The 13,497-nt window shown below is 44.6% G+C and overlaps 1 protein-coding gene across 1 annotated transcript in view; it reads right to left on the reverse strand.

Annotated features, from left to right (window-relative positions):
* Positions 1-6,141: 6,141 nt before the first annotated feature.
* NMNAT2 (nicotinamide nucleotide adenylyltransferase 2) overlaps positions 6,142-13,497 on the reverse strand; it is an 84,371-nt gene continuing 77,015 nt past the window's right edge. The window contains exons 9-11 of the mRNA XM_056844582.1: positions 10,888-10,989; positions 8,741-8,808; positions 6,142-6,361 (exon numbers count right to left, since the gene is read on the reverse strand). Of these exons, the coding sequence (XP_056700560.1) occupies positions 6,259-6,361; positions 8,741-8,808; positions 10,888-10,989 (273 nt within the window). The 3' untranslated portion in view covers positions 6,142-6,258. The remainder of the gene's footprint in view (positions 6,362-8,740; positions 8,809-10,887; positions 10,990-13,497) is intronic.

A 13,497-nucleotide genomic window follows, 5' to 3' on the forward strand; every position in this document is an offset into this window, starting at 1 on the left:
CCAATGGTTTGGGTTTATTGAAGAGATCCAGGCCTCCTAAGGACTAGCTGTATGTGACTCTGCTGATTGGATCCTTTTTGGGTTCAGTTCAGCAGGCTTGGCTAACAGTTGCCTCATTGTGGACAGCAATGTAACCAATGCCACCAAGGTAGGAAAAGCTAGCGGTTCCAGATGTTCCATTCTGGGGGTGCAAGAGAAAAGACCAAGCTGCTTGATGAAGAGGTTGACTGTGAACAGCTCAGCATACAAGAGAATGTATTACTCAAAAATATAGCAGCACAATGTGCCCTGCTCAGTGTGTGAATGTATTCAAAATTTGTAGCCAATAGCTGCAACTGAACGTCCCCAACGTTCTTTCAAGTTATCTCAGCTTTATTTAATATAACAAGTTGGAAGTCATGCTCTTCTAAACTACTTGTACTCAGTTATCTGTTATTACCATTCGTTTTCATTTCTCCCTCAGTCGCTTCTCCATCAGTACTAACATATGTACACCACAGCCATAGTCAGGTTTACTATTGTTCTGTGGTCACTGAGAAATGTTACTCCAAGCGGTGGGAGAACCTGAGGATCTCAGAGAATTCTCATGACTCATGCCAAACTACAGTTTCCAGGGTTGTTTGGAAAGAAGCTGTGGGTTTGTGGGTGTGGAAATCCACACCTTTCCTTCCACAGTTTCCCAAATATGGTTTGGGTATGATCTTCCAGGAAAGATCTATCAAAGCAGGTTTGGGAAAAATCACAACAGAGCTGGGGGAAACTCACAAGCTTGGTGGAAGAGCAAAAATATTGTACGGAAGTCAAAATTAAATTGGCTGTGATTTGTTGGTGAAGGGACATGAAGCAAGAGCTCTGGGTGGAATGAACCCTAAAAGCAGAGTTGGGACCTTGGATTGAAGTTCATTAATCACAATGTCCCTATATAAGCAATAGGAGCCCCGTGGCGCAGAGTGGTAAGCTGCAGTACTGCAGTCCAAACGCTGCTCATGACCCGAGTTCGATCCCAACGGAGGTTGGTTTCAGGTAGCCGGCTCAAGGTTGACTCAGCCTTCCATCCTTCCGAGGTCGGTAAAATGAGTACCCAGCTTGCTGGGGGTAAAGGGAAGATGACTGGGGAAGGCACTGGCAAACCATCCCGTAAACAAAGTCTGCCTAGGAAACGTCGGGATGTGACATCACCCAATGGGTCAGGAATGACCCGGTGCTTGCACAGGGGACCTTTACCTTTTACCCTATATGAGCAAGCTCCACTCTCCAGCAGTTCAGAATCAGTTTCTGATGCAATCTTGGGGGAGCTGCCTAGAGCCAGCGGAGTTCTCTTCATTCCACCAACCCAGCAACTTAGGATCAAACTAGCCATTACAGTTTCCAAGGGTTGAACCCATGGGCGCTCTCTCCATTTTACAGCTGAACCCAGCCATTTAAAAATAGGCCCACAGCACAGCCAGACAAGGTGTTCTTATTCCCTCCCCCAGTGCCTTTTCACGTGCCGCTGTTTTGGCACTTGAAAAGATGGGGGAGGGAATACAACCACCTGGACCCGCTGAACTGGGAGGCCTAATCAGGATCAGACACTCAAGGTATTTTTAAGTGGCCAAGGTCAGCTCTAATGCGGCATCCGTGTCCACGGGCCAGATCCATGGATGCTGTAATGTCTAGATTGGACCTTAGCTGTCCATCTTAAGGTCATTGTTTGCCCCCAGGATCAGTAACGGTGAATTGAATGGGGACATTGAGCTGCTGGGAACCTCTTCCGAACATCTTATCGAGCCATCTAATGGATCAGTTGACGTGGCTAGATCAAATAGCTCTAGAAAGCAGTATTCTAATTTTGTATGTAAGAGCAAAAGGAAAACAAGTATATTACAGCCTATGTTCAGTTGCACAGTAAAGATCCTTGTGCTGGGATAGCAGTGGCTGCCCAAGCAATGTTTTAAAAAATCTGCAAAGCCAATCAAATCTCCAATGGCCTATCAGAACACTTGCTAGGCAAAAGCTCTGCCTGGTCCCATCCACTTTGTAAAAACACTTGGCAGACTCCAGGAAAGGTGCTGGCAGTTGCCAAGCCACCCACAGGCACCATGTTTGGGACCCCTGTACTAGATCAATAATGACTAGCAGCTTCTTCCAAGGTTTTGGGCAGAGGTCTTTCCTAACCCTGATACTTGACATATTCGGAGAGGCTCAGGGTTGGACCTAGGGTTGCCAACCTCCAGGCGGTGGAGGAGAAAATAGACACCACTGTACTAGTATCAAAGGATAAGAAATTCAGTACAGGAGAGAAAATACTTATAAGTGCAAGCAAATATTTATATGCTACAGTGTCTAATACAATACGCACTTCATAAATATACAAAAAGAACCATTCATACAGTTGTAACACACATACACAAAATCATCTCTAGGATGGTGGTGAATGGAAAAAGTTCAATAAAAGGTGCAGTTTCTCTCAAGATATGCTCAACAGTCTTCTGTATTCATTCCATGCAGGTAAGCAGGTAAGTAGAGGTAATAAATATTAATTCAGGAGGAATAACTTCATGGAGGATACGGCCATTTCAAATTCTTGACAATTTGAATTCTTCATCAGTCCTTCAAGCATTTTCCTCTTATATTGCACATCTTGATAATAAATTACAAAGTGCTGGATATAGTTCAATTCCCACGAAGGATAACATTCACAAACTTCGTGGGAATTGAACTATTTATTATCAAGATAAATTACAAAGTGCTGGATATAGTTCAATTCCCACGAAGGGTAACATTCACAAACTTGTGAATGTTACCCTTCGTGGGAATTGAACTATTTATTATCAAGATGTGCAATATAAGAGGAAAATGCTTGAAGGACTGATGAAGAATTCAAATTGTCAAGAATTTGAAATGGCCGTATCCTCCATGAAGTTATTCCTCCTGAATTAATATTTATTACCTCTACTTACCTGCTTACCTGCATGGAATGAATACAGAAGACTGTTGAGCATATCTTGAGAGAAACTGCACCTTTTATTGAACTTTTTCCATTCACCACCATCCTAGAGATGATTTTGTGTATGTGTGTTACAACTGTATGAATGGTTCTTTTTGTATATTTATGAAGTGCGTATTGTATTAGACACTGTAGCATATAAATATTTGTTTGCACTTATAAGTGTTCTTCGCTCCTGTACTGAACCTCCAGGCGGTGGCTGGAGAGCTCCTGCTATTACATCTGATCTCCAGCCGATAGAGATCTGTTCCCCTGGAGAAAATGGCCGCTTTGGGAAATGGACTTTATGGCATTGAAGTCCCTCCCCTCTCCAAACCCCACCCTTCTCAGCCCCCCCCCAAACTTCCAGATATTTCCCAACCCAGAGCTGGCAACCCTAGTTGGACCTGTGACTTGTTATGTAAAAAGCATCTGCTCTGCCAATCTGCTATGGCAGCATTCAAATGTACTAGAGTTAATATTGCAGTCCCAAAGTACACTGAAGGAAACTATGACTCTGGTAGCAAGTGATTGTCCAGCTGAGCTCTCATATCCAGTTTCTACACTACCCTTGCTTTGGGAGGACAAGAAAGCTTGAATGCTTCAAGGAAGAGCTTCACATTTTTCCTACTGCAAGATGCAGCAACAGTGAAGGCCGACACAAATCTTATTAGCATAATTTTTCTTTATTAACATTATTTTTCAAAGCTGTGCCAATTATTTTAAACTGTTTTTGACTTTTTTTTGTCCATGACCTCTTTAGCAACAATTATCTGTTCTCCATGACTATCCCAGCATCATCATCAGCATCATCAGCATCTTCAAATCTGTTTTCCTCTCCTTTATTATTATTATTATTTTTAAATAAAGCAAATACTATGGTTTAAAACTGCAAGTTCAGTGACAGAAAATAAATGTCTTCCTCCCTGTGCAGCTAAAACCCGGTCCCTTGCTGTGTGGGGTGGAGTTCAATGTTTTCTCCAACCCTTTCCACACCAAACTCACCAGCCCCCTCCCCCCTTTATGCTACACCCTGTTCCCTCCCCCCTCCCCCAATCATAAGCATAATTGAGCATATGAAGGCAAAAAGAAGACTAGTTAAGACATTATATACATAATCTGTACCACAATGCTATGTTCCTAAGGCATGCGCTGTCCTAAACTGGATGGAACTGGAAAGTGGCCTGCTCCCTGGTCTTACAGCTTTCGCTCAAATGCATGGAGCATCCGTTCCCTGTCTCTCCTTTCCTCTCCTTGTCCTCGGTTTTCAACGCAAGCTGTCCTTCCAGACTTTTTTTTTTTTGGCAAGGCCCCGGTGACGTCTCAGCACACACTCGCGCGTGCGATGTCTGTGCTACCTTTTCCCGTCGCCGTTGAACACTGTCGCTGGTCTCTGGAGCTTTGACGTTCAGGCGTAAGGGGGGGTTCCAGCAAGAGGCTGAAGCTGTTGCCTGATCAACAGAGGCTTTGTGGGTTGTGAGTGACTGTAAGAGTGCGCTTCGGAACAGTAGCTGTTGGGCGCGACAGGGCAGCGAAAGAGCTATTGATCTAAAAGGCGTGGAGAATATCTAAAGCCTTCCACGTGTAGAAAAAAATGTCGTCAAAGAGAGACTATGGCCTTTTGGAACATCTGCCTCTGGCAGCAGTGGGTCCCTAGGAGTGCTGAATGAGTTGGCTGAGCCTTGCCAAGATAGATGCTAGCACAAGTGTCGAGGAGCTATCCCCATGTCTTTCTTATCCTGTTGCTCTCTGTTCTTGATGGGCGTGTTCTGATAGCTATTGCCTGCCCTGGGCTCTGCCAGTGAGCAACAAAAACACTCAACTCAAAAAGCGAGAGAGGTTCTAAACACTGTGTCCCACCCCACCACCGGGCATCCCCGTATGACTGTCCACAAACCCTCAGGGCAGTTTTTGAGATCTGGAGTGGCCATTTGCCACCCCCAAAGCTGCCCATAACCTCTTGCTGCTCTCACTAGCCCCAACACATCAATAATTGACCACACTTTGAGATCTGGGAACCACTCTATATTCATGTGGGTGCTGGACACCCCCCCCCCCCAGCCCAATATCTTGTAGGAATAACTGGGTGGGAAACGTTCCCTTGCTCAGGCAAGGCTTAAGGAACAACTCTTTCCGGAAATGTGTGTGTATATGGGGAAATCAACACACATGCCCACGCACACCCTTGTGTGTGGCACTGTTTACAGTTCCTCGCAAGAGGACAGATGGATGGTAGTAGCAGGTAACTGCAAATTCCTCCAGCCTGGCCAGAGCTAGCAAAACTAGCAAGGGTACAGTGAACACAACAATGGTGGAACTCTAAAATGAGTTACTGGACAAAGTGAGAGGCTTTAGGTCAAGGAAAGGGTGGGAGTAGCCAATCCAGGGCCAGATCAACAAGGGATGCTTCAGGTCCATGAGATGGTTGCATCACCTTGACAGGCAACGCTCAATAACTATTCCTCCCTCCCCACCCCAAAAAAGTGCTCCCTTTTTAAAAGGTTCTAAAGCACTACAGAAACCCCGTTTAAAATCCACCCTCCCCTTAAAACTAGTATTTATTTACAACCAGAACAATCAAATGTATAAGAAACAAGGCTACTTCCTGCCCTTCTCACATCCTCTCTCCAGTGGAAACCCCCTCCCTCATTTATTTTATTTTTATTTTTTTTGCTTCAGATGACAGTGTCCAGAATCTGGGCCGCTTCACTTAAAGAAAAAGAAAAAATCAAGGCTAAATTCTTCCACGACTGACTGAAAAAGTCCGGGCACTATACCAAGTGGGTTAGACTCCCCTTCTGCCAACTGCATTCTCTTTTAAACAAAGCAAATCACAATAATAAAAGGCAAAAAAAGGGGGTCTTAGCGCTGAAATAAAAAAGACCCGCTGAGATTTATTTAGTTGATGGGTTATGGGATGGGAAAAAAGAACAACCTTCCTGGCTCCCAAGGCATGCTGGGAAGGTGGACAGTGTTGCTTCCCCAAACGCATGCTGGGAAGGTACACATCAAAGCCATCCCCTTGAGGCACATGGTACCTGCTTTTGTTTTCCCTCCCAAGGACAGGGAAAAGGGGATTACGGGCTGGGTATTCATTTGCTTGGCTGTTGTATGCTACACTTCCCTGCATGGGGTGGGGTACAGAAACAGGACATCAGAGTCAGAGTGAAAAAGGCAGGTGCACGCAAGAGGCAGTGAGAAAGAAAAACGAGAAAGGAATGTGATGAACGACTGCAGGAAAGTTGAGTGACGGGTCTGCCTCAGTGCAGTGCCAAGGAAGGGCGGAGGGGCTAGCCAGAGGCATTCAGGTACAGCTGGCTCTTGAGGATGTAGTCAATGACTGGCTGGGACAGGTAATCCACAACGTGTCCATCGCCGTGCTGAAGAGCCAGTCTGCAAGAAACAGAAGCGGGGAGAGGAATGACTAGGGTTGCCAGCTCCGAGCTGGGAAATACCTGGAGATTTTGGAGGTGGAGTCTGAGGAGGGTTTGGAGTGGGGAGGGGCTTCAATGCAATAGAGTCCAGTTGCCCAAGCGGCCATTTTCTCTAGGGGAACTGATTTCTATCGTCTGGAGATCAGTTGTAATAGTGGGCTTCACTTTAGAGTATCCCTCGGGGAACTGAGAACAGAGTGAAAGATTTGACTATTGGGTACGATTTGGATATGTTTACTGTTTGGGGCTGAAGAAAAGATTTGAAACGGCCGTCCCCCACCTTTTCCCAAAAAGTGTGCTTTTGGGATAGTACCTATTATTGGACTTTTTGAAGAAAATACAACATTTACTTGAATGAACATGGCAATTGGTGCACTGAGACTGCACCCTATTTAGATTGTACATACTGTATATAACTTTGACCGTTCTTATATGTATCTTTCACTCTTGTATTGTTGATGTTACATGTGTAAGCACCAATAAGATTTTTTGCTACTTTTGTACTGAAGACTCCGTTGCAGATTTTCTAACCATTGGTACTGGCACGGAGGTGCCTATTTTGTATTGTAACCACCTGGAGGCTGGCAACCCTAGGAATGACACATACATAACACGTGAAGCTGCCTTGTGCTGAGTCCACCCATTGGCCCATCAAGGCCTAGCACTGTCTACTGTGACCGGCCACGGCCTCTCCCGGGTCTCAGGAAGAGGTCGCTCCCATCTTCCTGACCCTTTTCGCTGGAGATGCCAGGGACTGAACCTGGGACGTTCTGCATGCAAAACAGACACTCTGCCACTGAGCCATAGTCCCACCCCAGGATTGGACCTGGGCATGTAGAGGTGGGTCAATGATCTGCTTCTAGGAAGAGAGGGCTTGGCTGGCGGAAAAGGACAGAACAAGAGCCCGGAAGGACACAGCGAAGGGCAGGTCTAAGGATGTGTTTATGGCAGGGGGGGCTGGGATACTCTGCCTTAGGCACCTGTGCTCCTCAGAACAGATGACGTAACAATAAACCCAGCCAGGTGGCTTATGCTGAATGGGATAGGGAAAGGGTTGTTTTAATGTTTATTGTTGTTAACGACAACGCAAATTGTCCACAAAGAGGTGCTGCCCACATAGGTCCCACGGGTGAAAACAGTCTATACTGTACTACTTCTGACTGCAAGTGAGGCAATTCATGATTTGCAGTTGGTGTAAACCAGCCTGCACAGCCTTCTTTGGTACTTGTGGAAGAAAGCAAGGAAAAACTGGTCAATGTTTCAGCATTTAAATCACTGGTTCCCAACCAGGGGTCCATGGACCCCCACGGGTCCGCGAGAACTAAATTAAGGTCTGCGAAACAAAGTTCTAAACCCATAATAAATTAATATTTTCAATTAAAAGTTCTCTATTATAAAAATATATATTCAAATATTATTCTAAGTTTAATGTTTAACTAACAGTTATGATTAAAGTTTATTTTCAAATTCTCAGAATTTTTATTTTGAACCTTGGGGTCCCTGCACCGAACAAAAAAGTCCTAGTGGTCCCTGGTCAAAAAAAGGTTGGGAACCACTGATTTAAATGAATGTTTTCTCTGGCCAGCTTTATTGATAAATGACCTGGTAAGACTGACCCAGCTGAAATGATGAAACTTACTGGATGGACCTCACTGAAATTATGTAACCTGCCCTACCCCGCCAGTTCAGAAATGAAACAAATTAACGTGTGTTCTAGGGTTGTCAGACATCAACCTGGACAGTGTCTTCTTTAACACATCTGCATCTTCTGCAAAGGCCCCTACCAATGACCTCCTGCTCTTTACTAGTGGAGCAGAAGGGACTCTCAAACTACCCCCAAGAGTAGAGGACAGGTACCAATCCAGGACCAGTATGGAAACAGCAGCTCCGGGGGCCCGTTTCAGTTTCGCAAGGAGGGGGTTTAGCCCCCTCTCCCTTTGCTTACACCTCAGTCGTGATTGGAATTGGGACTCCACCTGCCTGATATTTATGGGCGGGGGGAGTGCTGGAAACATGGGATTCCTGGCATCTCTTGTAGTTCTGCCCCCACATGCCTAGGGGAGGTAGGAGGAAAAAGTGAATAAGAGGACGTGGGGGGACGGAATCAGGCTGTGAGGAGGCACAAATGCATCCTTTCCCAACTGCAGATGTTTAAAGAAACATATAACTTCTGGTTCTGACATGGCAATCCTACCTCATTCCTTTTTTATTTTGTTTTTGCAGAAGATAAATTATTATGTGGCTATTGCCCTAAAAAACGTTTCTCTGTGCAAATGTTCTCTCAGAGGGGGGTTTGTGCCTCATTTCTACTAACAGCCTCCCTCCCCGATTCACGCACCTGCTTTTGGTTGAACTGACGACAGACATGGGGTGATTCACGTCATCCTTCACAACCAGGATATTATTCTGTGGAGAAACCAATAGCAGGACATTGAAATAAGCCCCTTCCCATGCTAGAAGATTAACAGGAAAGGCCCTGCTCTAAAATGCCACCTCTGTCAGAGGTCAGATTGGCAAGCAACAAAGAGGGGTTATTTAGCGGTGGCCCCCTTATGATAGAAACCCCCTCCCCATGGTGTTCATTTTGCCCATTCTATTTTTTCAGTTTTAAGAAAATATGGGAAATCAACAGGTATTTTGGAGGGAACATCTGAAACTTTGGCTGACGTTCAAAAGAACTAAAAGCTTAGAAGTAAAACAGGTATCTAAATTGGTTTATTTCTCGACTTTCCTTAAGGCAGGTTATATTCACACTTATTAGTTACATTAGTAGTTTTGGGATTTGACATGGCTGGTGGCAGCAAAGGGCACATAATATCATGGCTGTTTCTCCCTTAACTAGTAGGACAGAGTTCAAAAACAGCAAGTTTTTAATGGCCTTTTCAGTTTTGTTGTATTATTTCAGTTGTGAGCTGCCTCAAGCGGATCTCTAGGGAGATGGCATATACATTTTCCAAACAAATGTGTCACTACCCAAGAGATTTTCAAATATGGTCAAAGTAAAAAAAGGGGGAGAAAGAATTGTTCCCCACCACAGGCCTTCCTCATGTCAGGTCACTCCTAACTGTAAATACCTTACGACACACGTGAGTTCAGAGAGTGAAATCAGACATGTAGCTGAGAAAATACAAATTCAAATGCAGCAGGAAAAGAGGAAGTCCCAACAAGACATAGATTGACTCTATAAAGGGAGCCATGGCCCTCAATTTGCAAGATCTGATCAAGGCTGTTAAGGATAGGACATTTTGGAGATCATTGATTCATAGGGTTGCCATGAGTCGGAAGCGACTTGACGGCACTTAACAAACACACACACACACAATTGTTAATGCTCCCGCAAATTATCTTTATGTTTTAGACTATCCTAAGCATCGGAGGGCCTTTACTTTGGCCTGTTTTAATGCCCTCCCTCATCTGTTCTTCTTGAAGGCAGATATGCCCGTATCCATTATGAATTTCGCCTCTGTCCTTGTCAATCTGGAACGGTGGAAACAGTGGAACATGTTCTTTTATACTGTTCATTCGATCAAGATATTTGCAATATCCTTATCAACCCAATTTTGGCTAGCTTCCCAGACAGAGCTAGAGATAGTTATACTACTCTTTTACTAGATGATCGTGTGAATGACATTACCTACCAGGTTGCAAGAGTTTGTGCCAGGGCATGTACAATAAGGCAGAAGAAGATGTCATAATGTTCCGCATGATAAATAGACTATTTTATTAAGAGCCGTTATAATTAAATTCTTTTTTCAGCTGATCAAATTTTAGACATTATTTTAACTATTTATGATTTTTTTAATGTAAGCTGGTCTTTGATCGTAATAAATAAAATGATGATGTTGTTAATGTGGACGGAGGGACACTTGTAGGGCAAATAAAGATTCTGCCCAATGGAAATTTTGCATTAGCGTTATGAACCAACTGAACCACTTTCCCCCCTCATTGTACCTTAACAAACATTCTTTACAACACCCCTCTCACCTTCTGACTGGGATAAAAACACTTAGATCTCCATTCCTACTCTTGTCCGACAAAGGGAGCTTTGACTCTCAAAAGCATATAAACGTTGGACAGACCCTGAAAATCTTGTTGGTCTCTTACGGTGCTACTGGACTCGAATCTCACTGTTCTACTGCAGACCAATGTGGCTCCCCTCTGAAACTATCCTCGTGGATGGAAGCTCTCTTAATATTCATGCAGCACTGCTATTTTCCTTTGACAATTTAAAAGCATGCATTGGTAACATTAGCAAATTGTCTTTGCTACGTGATACCACTATGGTTCCAGTTATCGTTCTAAAGAGTCGCCTGACCCAAAAGTGCCATCAAAACAGATGGGCAGGAGCGGATGGATGCCAAAAAAAAAAAAGCATGCTGTGGTCCTGGCAAAACGTATCATTCCTCTTCGTCATTGAGAGAACTGGAAAAAGAGAATACTGCAGGGGGTGAAGAGGAAGTCCAGTAATAACGCAAAGGCACTTACTTTGTACTTGCGGAGTACTGAGGAGTGGTTCATGATCCGGTCTGTGTCGGCACCATCTCGTGGCACGACAACAATGCCAAAGTCCCCCACAATCACCTCCATCTGTCACAAAGCAAAAGGAATGCTCTTTTAGAACCACGGGGAAATACTCGTTTGAAAGAAAATGAAACTGAATCAGCTTCTGAGTCACTGGTTTGCAGTAAAGATACACTTCAAACAATGGATTATATCAGGATGCTTCCTAATCTGGATTCTCCTGCTCATCTTTCCAGAAAGTCTGGGAAAGACAGCAATTACAGACTCATAGGATTTATCTACATTATGCATTTACTAGTTTATTTATATATTTATGGTTTAATAGTCATTCCCTTTCCTCAGGACTGATGCCACAAGTCTACAGGGCAGGCATGTGGGCTGTCAACAGACGTGCACTTGGAATTCTGTGCTGGGAAATCAATTCCCCAGCCCATGGAGGAGGGGTCCAATTTTAATTAAAAATACAGTACATAGGGGAAAAAGCTTCAACCCTCCCCATTTTCTCAACCTGAAACGGCCCAAGGACCTAGTAATCTTTCCCATTGGTAGGGTTGCCAGCTCCAGGTTGGGAAATACCTGGAGATTTTGGGGGCTGGAGCCAGAAGAGGGCAGGGTTTGGAGAGGGGAGTGATTTTAATGCCTTAGAGTCCAATTGACGAAGTGGCCATTTTCTCCAGGTGAACTGATCTCTATTAACAGTTGAACTTGTGGGAGATCTCCAGACACCGCCTAGACGTTGGCAACCCTACATACTGGGGAAATTTATGTATAGCTATCAGTACACATAGGTTTCTCCACTGAGCTCCCCAGGGCCATTTCAGATAAGGAAAGTGGCATGGTATGGGGCAGGAAAGACCCATTTTTCAATGTGCTGTGGTCCTAACCTGAATTTGGCCTCTGTGAGCCAGGGGACCAAATTCCCAGCATCGAACTCCAGGTGCACATCTGATCCATGGCAGCCGTGTGGCTCCCTGTGGACTTTATAATGTGTGAATCAGCCCTTCAGCCAGTGAAACCTAAGAATTATCCTTGGGAGCATGGAGCAATGGTGTTGCTATAGTTTTCAGGAGGAAGCCATGACAGTGAACACTGGAACAGAACAGATATTAATTCATAGTGTCGATGCAGTCACAGAGTTAGAATCGAATACCCAGCTATTTAGTCCAGCTTCCTGTCTCTGAAACCCAGTTCTAAGCTACAATCACAGAGCAGGTGTGTGATGGAACAAAGAATTTCCAATGATCAGAACATGGCATAACAGGCCACAAGCAGTGAGGGGAGGCCATCCACCCCCACCAGATTGTCTACCCAATTTTCGCTTTAAGTAGCAAAATGTTTAAAATGATGACTGCCGGGGGGAGTTGCTGAAGGGAGGGAGAGATCCCGGGGTGTAGAATGCAGAATACTATGAAAGCAAACTAGTGTTGCCAACCTCCAGGTAGTGGGGGAGAAAATAGACACCACTGTACTAGTATTGGGAAATTAGGAAATCAGTACAGGAGCAAAAAACACATATAAGTGCAAAGAATGTTTATATGCTACTGTGTCTAATATAATACGCACTCATAAATACACAAAATGAATCACACATACAAATATACCATGCACAAACATACAGAACCATCTCAAGGATGGTGGTGACCAGGAGCAGTTCAATTCAAAAGTGCAATGTCTCTCAAAGTATACACATCATTCTTCTGTATTCGTTTCATGCAGGTAAGTGAGCAATTATAACAGATATTAAATATTCAAGAAGGAATAACTTCATGGAGGATACGGCCGTTTCAAATTCTTTGCAATTGAATTCTTCATCAGTCCTTCAAGCATGTTCCTCTTATATTGCACATCTTAGTAATAAATTTCCAAGTGCTGGATACAGATTAGTTCCCACGAAGGGTAACATATACCGGTACTATATTTGTAAGACTTCATGAAATGGTGGGCAAGTCCAGGGACACGCCAGACTAGGACTGTCAACCTCCAGGTAGTAGCTGGAGATCTCCTGCTATTATAACTGATCTCCAGTCGATAGAGATCAGTTCGCCTGGAGAAAATGGCCGCTTTGGCAATTGGACTCTATGGCATTGCCAGGTCCTTCCCCTCTCCAAACCCCACCCTCCTCAGGCTCTGCCCCCAAAACCTCCCGCCGGTGGTGAAGAGGGACCTGGCAACCCTAGAGCAAACATATAGTGCATGTGTGCGTGAGCACACGCACACACCACTGTGTAGAGAGGCCAGGTCATCCTAGGACAAGTTTTGGTTTCCCTGCACTCAGATGCCCCATTCAGCCTGAATCCTTTGCCCCACTGAAATTAAACAAGAACTGAGACAAGCCCGTTTGCATAGCTTAAAAACACCATCGTCACATCCTCACCCTGTGTTCTGTTTCTTGGTGGGGTGCTAAGGGTGCGATTCACCTCTGGAACTGAAGAAGGTATGTAGAAGTGTGTATGCATGGAGGAAAAACCACTGATCTGCAAGGTTGCTGACTGGATGGGGTCGGGGTGGGGGAAGAGTCCTACCTTTAACAGAGGTTGGATGAGCGGAAATGGGTGGCTGAAGCATTTCATGACA

The sequence above is a fragment of the Euleptes europaea genome, chromosome 2, assembly GCF_029931775.1.
Source record: "Euleptes europaea isolate rEulEur1 chromosome 2, rEulEur1.hap1, whole genome shotgun sequence".
In the NCBI taxonomy this organism is placed as follows: domain Eukaryota; kingdom Metazoa; phylum Chordata; class Lepidosauria; order Squamata; family Sphaerodactylidae; genus Euleptes; species Euleptes europaea.